This window comes from Salmo trutta, chromosome 20 (assembly GCF_901001165.1).
Source record: "Salmo trutta chromosome 20, fSalTru1.1, whole genome shotgun sequence".
Taxonomy (NCBI): Eukaryota; Metazoa; Chordata; class Actinopteri; order Salmoniformes; family Salmonidae; genus Salmo; species Salmo trutta.
Genome location: NC_042976.1, coordinates 24,437,672 through 24,449,112, shown reverse-complemented (window position 1 = coordinate 24,449,112; position 11,441 = coordinate 24,437,672). Strand labels below are relative to the sequence as shown.

Here is an 11,441-nt window from a genome sequence, read left to right as displayed (position 1 = left end):
TACTCCACCCTGTACTCTCTCTCTATACTCCACCCTGTACTCTCTCTCTATACTCCACCCTGTACTCTCTCTCTATACTCCACCCTGTACTCTCTCTCTATACTCCATCCTGTACTCTCTCTCTATACTCCATCCTGTATTCTCTCTCTATACTCCACCCTGTACTCTCTCTCTATACTCCACCCTGTACTCTCTCTCTATACTCCATCCTCTACTCTCTCTATACTCCATCCTCTACTCTCTCTCTATACTCCATCCTGTACTCTCTCTCTATACTCCATCCTGTACTCTCTCTCTATACTCCATCCTGTATTCTCTCTCTATACTCCACCCTGTACTCTCTCTCTATACTCCACCCTGTACTCTCTCTCTATACTCCATCCTCTACTCTCTCTATACTCCATCCTCTACTCTCTCTCTATACTCCATCCTGTACTCTCTCTCTATACTCCATCCTGTACTCTCTCTCTATACTCCATCCTGTATTCTCTCTCTATACTCCACCCTGTACTCTCTCTATACTCCACCCTGTACTCTCTCTCTATACTCCACCCTGTACTCTCTCTCTATACTCCACCCTGTACTCTCTCTCTATACTCCACCCTGTACTCTCTCTCTATACTCCACCCTGTACTCTCTCTCTATACTCCACCCTGTACTCTCTCTCTATACTCCACCCTGTACTCTCTCTCTATACTCCATCCTGTATTCTCTCTCTATACTCCATCCTGTACTCTCTCTATACTCCACCCTGTACTCTCTCTCTATACTCCACCCTGTACTCTCTCTCTATACTCCACCCTGTATTCTCTCTCTATACTCCACCCTGTACTCTCTCTCTATACTCCACCCTGTACTCTCTCTCTATACTCCACCCTGTACTCTCTCTCTATACTCCACCCTGTATTCTCTCTCTATACTCCACCCTGTACTCTCTCTCTATACTCCATCCTGTACTCTCTCTCAATACTCCACCCTGTATTCTCTCTCTATACTCCACCCTGTATTCTCTCTCTATACTCCACGCTGTACTCTCTCTCTATACTCCATCCTGTACTCTCTCTCTATACTCCACCCTGTACTCTCTCTCTATACTCCATCCTGTACTCTCTCTCTATACTCCACCCTGTACTCTCTCTCTATACTCCACCCTGTACTCTCTCTCTATACTCCACCCTGTACTCTCTCTCAATACTCCACCCTGTACTCTCTCTCTATACTCCACCCTGTACTCTCTCTCTATACTCCACCCTGTACTCTCTCTCTATACTCCACCCTGTACTCTCTCTCTATACTCCACCCTGTATTCTCTCTCTATTGGGAACATGTGTGAACTCCCCATAGAGACTAACAGAACCAGGTACCTACCCCAGCACATGGACTCGGTACTGGTACCCTGTGTATATCGCCTGCTTATCGATACTCATTGTGTATTTTATTTTCTTTATTTTTTATGATGTATTATTACTTTTCTATTGTTTTTCTATTTTCTTTCTCTCTGCATCATCGGGAAGGGCCCGTAGGTAACCATTTCACTGTTAGTCTACACCTGTTCTTTACGAAGCACAGACTTGTCACTCAGGATATCTGATCCCAGCTTCTCTACAAAACAGAGAAGAGTGAATCAAGATAAAATATGATTTTTCCCTTCCCTGCTCTGTGACGTTATGTTGTTTCACTAGTGACACTCCAGCCCACCAGAACCCCTGGGTCACCGTTCTGATCATACTGCTCTGTCTTAGTAATTACAACACACTTCACTCCCACCATCCACATCTCAGAATCTAACCAGCTCCCTGGAATTGTGAGAGGTTTAATTCATTTGAGAATGCATTGAAACCTAGAATTGGTGACATAATCTAATCATTTCCATATTTATAGTATAATAATGAATGTTGTTCATATGCCCACTCAGAGCCCATGATTTATCTGAAAGCATAAAGGTTCCTTTATAAAGACAGTGACAGTTAAGAGAGTACTTTTCCAACTGAGAAAATGTCGGCAGGCAGACATCAACAGCATGCTGAACGATCAGTAGATGAATGGAAAATCCACATTCGGTGCGATGTGTTCGACTCTTTACAGCCGCATAGAGATTTTACATCCAAAGATTCGTAACAGCAAGTGTGGTTTTCTGACCCAGTTGTGTGTATCAGTCCCAGTCAGAGGAGGTCCACACAGCTGTAGCAGTGACCCAACAGCCTCCCAGGTTGCTACAGACCCAGAATCTCCAGCTTGGATCCCCTGATCATGGAGGACAACGCAGCAGGCTGTCTCTGGTTAGATTTAGGAAGTGCTCAGAGGGTAACTGGCCGTGTGTGTGTGTGCGTTTGTGAGCATGTTTGTGTGTGTGTTTTAAGGAGTCCTGAGAATTGTTAAGTAAATAAATACTATCCTGAACCCGGTCCATGACTAGAGGTCCCAAGGCCAGGTTTAGATGAGTAGGCTGACTAGACATCAGAAGGATAGATATTCATAATGTACAGTGGGAATAGAAAGTCACCACCCCCTTTCAAAATGTTCACCTTTAGTTGCCTTACAGCCTGAAATGAAACACATAAAATCAGACTTTTCCTGGCTCTATTTGGATAAGTGAACAAACACCCTGAGTTAATACTTGGTGGAACCACCTTTTGCTTGAATTATAGCCATGAGTCTCTTTGAATACGTCTCTACTAACTTTGCACACATCGACTGTGCAATATTTGCCCATTCTTCCTTTGCAGAATTGTTGAAGCTCAGTCAAACTGCATGGTGACCGTTCATGGACTGCACTCATCAAGTCATTCCACAGATTCTGGATGGGATTTAGGTCGGGGCTCTGACTAGGCCACTCAAGGACATTCACCTTCTTGTCCTTTAGCCACTGTACGGTTGTTTTGGCGGGGTGCTATGGGCCATTGTCATGTTGAAATGTGATCCATCTTCCCATTTTCAACTTCCTGGCAAATGGCTGCAGGTTCTCCTCAAGAATCTGTCAGCATTTTGCACTATCAATTTTCCCCTCTATCCTGACAAGTGCTCCAGTCCCTGCTGAAGAGAAACACCCCCACAACAGGATGCTGCCACTGCAGTGTTGTACTGTAGACATGGTGTTCTTTACTGTAGACATGGTGTTCTTTACTGTAGACAGGGTGTTCTTTACTGTAGGCATGGTGTTCTTTACTGTAGACGTGGTGTTCTTTACTGTAGACATGGTGTTCTTTACTGAAGACATAGTGTTCTTTACTGTAGACGTGGTGTTCTTTACTGTAGACGTGGTGTTCTTTACTGTAGACATGGTGTTCTTTACTGTAGACATGGTGTTCTTTACTGAAGACATGGTGTTCTTTACTGTAGACGTGGTGTTCTTTACTGTAGACGTGGTGTTCTTTACTGTAGACAGGGTGTTCTTTACTGTAGGCATGGTGTTCTTTACTGTAGACATGGTGTTCTTTACTGTAGACATGGTGTTCTTTACTATAGATGTGGTGTTCTTTACTGTAGACATGGTGTTCTTCACTTTAGACATGATGTTTTTTACTGTAGACGTGGTGTTCTTCACTGTAGACATGGTGTTCTTTACTGTAGACGTGATGTTCTTTACTGTAGACATGGTGTTCTTTACTGTAGACGTGGTGTTCTTTACTGTAGACATGGTGTTCTTTACTGTAAACATGGTGTTCTTCACTGTAGACATGGTGTTCTTTACTGTAGACATGGTGTTCTTCACTGTAGACATGGTGTTCTTTACTGTAGACATGGTGTTCTTTACTGTAGACATGGTGTTCTTTACTGTAGACGTGGTGTTCTTTACTGTAGACATGGTGTTCTTTACTGTAGACATGGTGTTCTTTACTGTAGACGTGGTGTTCTTTACTGTAGACGTGGTGTTCTTCACTGTAGACATGGTGTTCTCTACTGTAGACGTGGTGTTCTTTACTGTAGACATGGTGTTCTTTACTGTAGACGTGGTGTTCTTTACTGTAGGCATGGTGTTCTTTACTGTAGACGTGGTGTTCTTTACTGTAGACGTGGTGTTCTTTACTGTAGACATGGTGTTCTTTACTGAAGACATGGTGTTCTTTACTGTAGACGTGGTGTTCTTTACTGTAGACGTGGTGTTCTTTACTGTAGACAGGGTGTTCTTTACTGTAGGCATGGTGTTCTTTACTGTAGACATGGTGTTCTTTACTGTAGACATGGTGTTCTTTACTGTAGATGTGGTGTTCTTTACTGTAGACATGGTGTTCTTCACTTTAGACATGTTTTTTTTTACTTTAGACGTGGTGTTCTTCACTGTAGACATGGTGTTCTTTACTGTAGACGTGATGTTCTTTACTGTAGACATGGTGTTCTTTACTGTAGACGTGGTGTTCTTTACTGTAGACGTGGTGTTCTTTACTGTAGACATGGTGTTCTTCACTGTAGACATGGTGTTCTTTACTGTAGACATGGTGTTCTTCACTGTAGACATGGTGTTCTTTACTGTAGACATGGTGTTCTTTACTGTAGACATGGTGTTCTTTACTGTAGACGTGGTGTTCTTTACTGTAGACATGGTGTTCTTTACTGTAGACATGGTGTTCTTTACTGTAGACGTGGTGTTCTTTACTGTAGACGTGGTGTTCTTCACTGTAGACATGGTGTTCTCTACTGTAGACGTGGTGTTCTTTACTGTAGACATGGTGTTCTTTACTGTAGACGTGGTGTTCTTTACTGTAGGCATGGTGTTCTTTACTGTAGACGTGGTGTTCTTTACTGTAGACGTGGTGTTCTTTACTGTAGGCGTGGTGTTCTTTACTGTAGATGTGGTGTTCTTTACTGTAGGCGTGGTGTTCTTTACTGTAGACATGGTGTTCTTTACTGTAGACGTGGTGTTCTTTACTGTAGACGTGGTGTTCTTCACTGTAGACATGGTGTTCTCTACTGTAGACGTGGTGTTCTTTACTGTAGACATGGTGTTCTTTACTGTAGACATGGTGTTCTTTACTGTAGACATGGTGTTCTTTACTGTAGACATGGTGTTCTTTGGGTGTAAAGATGTATTCATAAGGGCACAAGGCGAGACCCAGATGCAGACACGGGAGGCAGATGGTTTGAGTCTTTGATATTTTTTATATTCCAAAAAGGAGTAGGCAAGAGAATGGTCGTCGACAGACAAAAAGGTCAAAACCAGATCAGAGTCCAGGAGGTACAGAGTGGCAGACATGCTCGTGGTCAAGGCAGTCAGAATGGTCAGGCAGGCGGGTACAAAGTCCAGAAACAGGCAAGGGTCAAAACCGGGAGGACTAGAAAAAGGAGAATAGAAAAGGCAGGAGTACGGGAAAAACACGCTGGTTGACTTGAACATACAAGACGAACTGGCACAGAGAGACAGGAAACACAGGGATAAATACACTGGGGAAAATAAGCCACACCTGGAGGGGGGTGGAGACAATCACAAGGACAGGTGAAACAGATCAGGGTGTGACAGTATTGGGTTTTCGCCAGACATATCATATTGCATTCAGGCCAAAAAGTTCAATTTTGGTCTCATCTGACCACAACACCTTTTGCCACTTGGCCTCAGAATCTACAATGTGCTTTTTGGCAAAGCTCAAACGAGACTTGATGTGGATTTTTTTGAGGAGTGGTGTTTTTCTTGCCACCCTCCCATAGAGGGCAGATTCGTGGAGTGCTTGTGATATTGTGGTCACATCCACACATTGACCAGTCTTTGTCATAAAGGCCTGAAGCTCCTTCAAAGTTAACCCTAACCCTAACCCTAACCCTAACCCTAACCCTAACCCTACCCTAACCCTAACCCTAACCCTAACCCTAACCCTAACCCTACCCTAACCCTAACCCTCACCCTAACCCTAACCCTAACCCTAACCCTAACCCCAACCCTAACCCTAACCCTAACCCTAACCCTAACCCTAACCCTAACCCCAACCCTAACCCTAACCCTAACCCTAACCCTAACCCTAACCCTAACCCTAACCCTAACCCTAACCCTAACCCTACCCTAACCCTAACCCTAACCCTAACCCTAACCCTAACCCTAACCCCAACCCCAACCCTAACCCTAACCCTAACCCTAACCCTAACCCTAACCCTAACCCTAACCCTAACCCTAACCCTAACCCTAACCCTAACCCTACCCTAACCCTAACCCTAACCCTACCCTAACCCTAACCCTAACCCTAACCCTAACCCTAACCCTAACCCTAACCCTAACCCTAACCCTAACCCTACCCTAACCCTAACCCTAACCCTAACCCTAACCCTAACCCTAACCCTAACCCTAACCCTAACCCTACCCTAACCCTAACCCTAACCCTACCCTAACCCTAACCCTAACCCTAACCCTAACCCTACCCTAACCCTAACCCTAACCCTAACCCCAACCCTAACCCTAACCCTAACCCTAACCCTAACCCTAACCCTAACCCTAACCCTAACCCTAACCCTAACCCTACCCTAACCCTAACCCTACCCTAACCCTAACCCTAACCCTAACCCTAACCCTAACCCTACCCTAACCCTAACCCTAACCCTAACCCTACCCTAACCCTAACCCTAACCCTAACCCTAACCCTACCCTAACCCTAACCCTACCCTAACCCTAACCCTAACCCTAACCCTAACCCTAACCCAGGACGGCCTGATCTATGCAGGGTCTGGGTGGTGCCATACGTCTTCCACTTCTTAATAATGGTCGTAACTGTGCTCCGAGGGACAAAGCCTTTGAAAGCTTTTTATATCCATCCTCTGACTTGTGCCTTTCCACAACTTTATCTCGTAGATCTTTTGAAAGTACCTTTCTGCCCATAGTGGATTCTTTGCTTTGAATTGCACTACTAAGTAGTTGAGTTGTGCAATTCTGAACTAATCAAAATCACTAGAATTGATCACAGATGGAAACCAATTAGCTTGATTTGTGATCTGGAAGGTGGTTGGTTATACCTCAGCAAGTTTGCAATTGCAATTCTAAGTTTGGGCATTCACATACCCAAATAGGGGATTTTACTGTTTTAATTGTAATTCATTTATAGAGTTTTTAAAATATTTTTTTTCACTTGGATATTGTGGGTTACTGTGTGTAAATAAAGCAGTAAAAAGTCTGATTTGATGTGTTTTCATTTCAGGCTGTAAGGCAACAAAAGGTGAACATTTTGAAAGGGGGTGGTGACTTTCTATTCTCACTGTACATAGTGGTGCCAAAGACAAGCTCGCCACAATCAACTGTTTTCCCATAAGACACTCATCCCAACACTCATCCCTGTTTCTTCTCTCTCCTCATCTCTACAGTGAACCTGTTGGACTCCAAAGCCAGCCAGGGGGAGCTGGGATGGATATCCTACCCATCACATGGGGTGAGTAGTAGATTCATGTACCATGGCTTGCACACATACAGTATCTGCACATTCTATCCTCTGTCAGCATTCTGTCCTGTCATCAGATTTCAGTGTTTTAATGGTGCTTAGGACATTTCAGAACAAACAATACAAACACATCTTAGTTTCTGTTATCCTATGAGTCAAGTGGGATTAACAATCCTTAAGAGTCTATTGACGCACCTGTGCGTCAATCTAAGTAACATAATAAAAAAATGCCAGTCAAAATACGTCCGTTTAAGCTAGAGACATCAGGTTTTTTGCATGGCTGCATCTCAATCCACCGCATTCGCCTATGTCGGCCTTCCGCGTTTACGGTGGAAGGCTACAGCGGTGTTTATCAGACCAGGAGACATCCCGAAAATTGGTCTTCTCACGAAAACGTCTATAGTGTCCGAACGGTTTGGCCAATAAACGGACTCTCATGAACACAATGGTGTTCTCCCTTTTACTCTACGACCCCTACAAGAGTCACGGGACTCGTCTGGAGCCGGTAACGCCGATGTGCCAACTTCTGTCTGTAGCGTCTGAACCGTTTGAGCCAAAACTAATATGATCCCACTATGGAAAGGGGAGACTCTCCCCAACACGCTCTACGACCCCCACAAGAGTCACGGGACTCGTCTGAAGGTAACCGAACAAACTAATGAAAGTATGGAGGTAGTTTAAATATGTGTCCAAAAATATATATATATTTCCTGAGCTTTCTTATATCTCTTTTTTTTTTTTTTTTTGCTATTTATGAATGTGTTATTCAATGCATTTCTATGTGTTATAAAAGTAAAGGCCAAATTCTATATTTTATCAAAAAATCAAAAATATTAATATTCTAATAATATTCTAAATCCAATAGCTAAATGATCCATGATATGACCATCTATAAACTATTCCATATGTCAGCTTAGTACCCCCCCAAGTGGTATTAACCTACACATAGGTTAAGTAGGTGATAGACTCCCCATATGGGTGGGATGGGAGACAGATTGCATTTCTTCATTTTGTTAAAGAAGAGGAGGATCAGCTTTTAATATGGTTTGAATTGTTGGCAACAACACATGTTAATAAAAACCTAGCTAACTTAGTATCTCAACACATCAATCAAAACAACACATGTTAATAAAACCCTACCTAACTTAGTATCTCAACACAGCAATCAAAACAACACATGTTAATAAAACCCTACCTAACTTAGTATCTCAACACAGCAATCAAAACAACACATGTCAATAAAATCCTACCTAACTTAGTATCTCAACACAGCAATCAAACAACACATGTCAATAAAACCGTACCTAACTTAGTATCTCAACACAGCAATCAAAACAACACATGTCAATAAAACCGTACCTAACTTAGTATCTCAACACAGCAATCAAAACAACACATGTCAATAAAACCGTACCTAACTTAGTATCTCAACACAGCAATCAAAACAACACGTCAATAAAATCCTACCTAACTTAGTATCTCAACACAGCAATCAAACAACACGTCAATAAAACCCTACCTAACTTAGTATCTCAACACAGCAATCAAACAACACATGTCAATAAAACCCTACCTAACTTAGTATCTCAACACAGCAATCAAAACAACACAAAACAGCTTGACTTCCTTCCCTTCCCTAATCCACCTACATCCTCCTGTGTCTCTACCTCTGCCATAGTCTGTGTGTGTGTGTGCGTGGTTGTGGTTGTGGTTGTGGGTGTGTGTGTGCAGTATGTATGTCTGTGTGGTTCTGTGTTTATTTGTCTACCAGTTGCACTACTGGCCTTGCAGTCTCCAGCAGCCAATCCCTCCTCTGAACTTTAAGTGTTAGAGTTACGGGCTGGCTGGAGCTGAAGGTAATCTACTAATTCGTTCCATAGAGCTGCCAGCCTTGGTTTCCCCCAGCCATATATTAACTACCAGCACTAGAAAACTTAGAGGTTACTTTATAAGGTTGAACCAAACACACTTACCGAACACTGACTTTTAATGTCTCATGTTTATTTAGGCCCAGGTTTGAGGCCCAGTTTGTGTAATTGACACGACCTTTGAGAGTGGGAACTCCTCTATGTAAAGTTAGACAGATTCAGAACAGTTTTAAAAGGCAGAGAATGGATTTGATTATCATATGGTACACTGAATATTATGCGGAAACCAAAGAGGGTGGTAGGAGCGAGAAAGAGTGCTGATCAGGTCCTCAAGGTGAATCATGGATAATTACTCACGTCGTTGGCTGACGTGGGCAGATAAGCATTTTGCCGTGAGATCCAGACCCTCTGAAATGATTTCTGATAATGCAGTGGCATGGGGGCCACACACACACACACACACACACACACACACACACACACACACACACACACACACACACACACACACACACACACACACACACACACGTTGACAGTGACAGATGGGCCCCTGGTCTTCTGCCGCTGCAAGCAAAGTGCTACCCGGTGTTACAGCACAAAATGCTTCAGTGTTACAGTAAAAACAGTACTCTAACCGCACTGTGTACACCTGTCTCATTCTGACTCCCAGTCATAGCCCTGGGGTGTGGGTAATGGTCACTAATGTACAGTGCACCGCTTGACTTTTTCCACATTTTGTTACGTTACAGCCTTATTCTAAAATGGAGTAAATCGTTTTTTCCCCTCATCAATCTACACACAATACTCCATAATGACGACGTAAAAACAGATTATTAGATTTTGTTTTGCTAATTTATTACAAATAAAAAATGGAAATATCACATTTGCATAAGTATTCAGACCCTTTACTGTTGAAGCACCTTTGGCAGCGATTACAGCGATTACAGTCTTCTTGGGTATGACGCTAAAAGCTTAGCACACCTGTATTTGTGGAGTTTCTCCCATTCTTCTCTCTGTCAGGTTGGATGGAGAGTGTTGCTGCAGCTATTTTTAGGTCATGGCTGTGCTTAGGGTTGTTGTCTTGAGCACTCTGAGGCAGGTTTTCATCAAGGATCCCTCTGCACATTGCTCCATTCATCTTTCCGTCGATCCTGACTAGTCTCCCAGTCCATGCCACTGAAAACTATCCCCACAGCATGATGCTGCCACCACCATGCTTCACCGTAGGGATGGTGCCAGGTTTCCTCCAGACGTGACGCTTGGCATTCAGGCCAAAGAGTTCAATGTTGGTTTCATCAGACCAGAGAATCTTATTTCTCATGGTCTGAGAAGCCCTTTAGGTGCCTTTTTGGCAAACTCCAAGCGGGCTGTCATGTGCCTTTTACTGAGGAGTGGCTTCTGTCTGGCAACTTTACCATAAAAGCTTGATTGGTGGAGTGCTACAGAGATGGTTGTCCTTCTGGAAGGTTCTCCCATCTTCACAGAGGAACTCTGGAGCTCTGTCAGAGTGACCATTGGGTTCTTGGTCACCTCCCTGACCAAGGCCCTTCTTCCCCGATTGCTCAGTTTTGCTGGGCGGCTAGCTCTAGGAAGAGTCTTGGTGGTTCCAAACTTCTTCTATTTAAGAATGATGGAGGCCACTGTGTTCTTGGGGACCTTCAATACAGAATTTGTTTGTACAGAATGTAAATAAGGTTTTTTATTTTTTTATTTTTAATACATTTGCCCTTAATTGGGTATTGTGTGTAGATTGATGAGGGGAAAAAACAATTTAATGCATTTTTAAATAAGGCTATAACATAACAAAATGTGGTAAAAGTCAAGGGGTCTGAATACTTTCCCAATGCACTGTAGATTAGGAGTTTATGACACGTTGTTAGGATGTGTCATAAACTCACGTTTCCCATCTTTTCCCATCTTTCAAAGAAGAAATCCCTAGCAATTTACCCTCACCAATTTACAGATATATTCCACATTGTTGAGGAACCAGAAGAGGAACTCATCTCCAACTGCATATGGAGAAGTGTGGAATAATGAGAAACTCTACATGGTGCTGGGAGCCTGAGGTCTGGCCCTACAAACACTATGTTCTCTTGGCAGCGCCTCATCCAATCCCAGAGAGACACACTACATTACTGCTCTCCAGTCCAGAGCTTAATGGCACAGCTCTTTTGGCCAGCGTCCACCACTCCTCATCTCCACGTATTGTAATATCCAAACT

At 43.2% G+C, this 11,441-nt stretch overlaps 1 protein-coding gene across 2 annotated transcripts in view; it reads left to right on the top strand.

Annotated features, from left to right (window-relative positions):
* The window catches only part of LOC115155740 (ephrin type-A receptor 3), a 160,023-nt gene that overhangs the window by 24,628 nt on the left and 123,954 nt on the right, over positions 1–11,441 (top strand). For both annotated transcript variants that reach the window (XM_029702651.1, XM_029702654.1), the window contains exon 2: positions 7,276–7,340. In XM_029702651.1, coding sequence (XP_029558511.1) covers positions 7,276–7,340 — 65 coding nt within the window. The remainder of the gene's footprint in view (positions 1–7,275; positions 7,341–11,441) is intronic.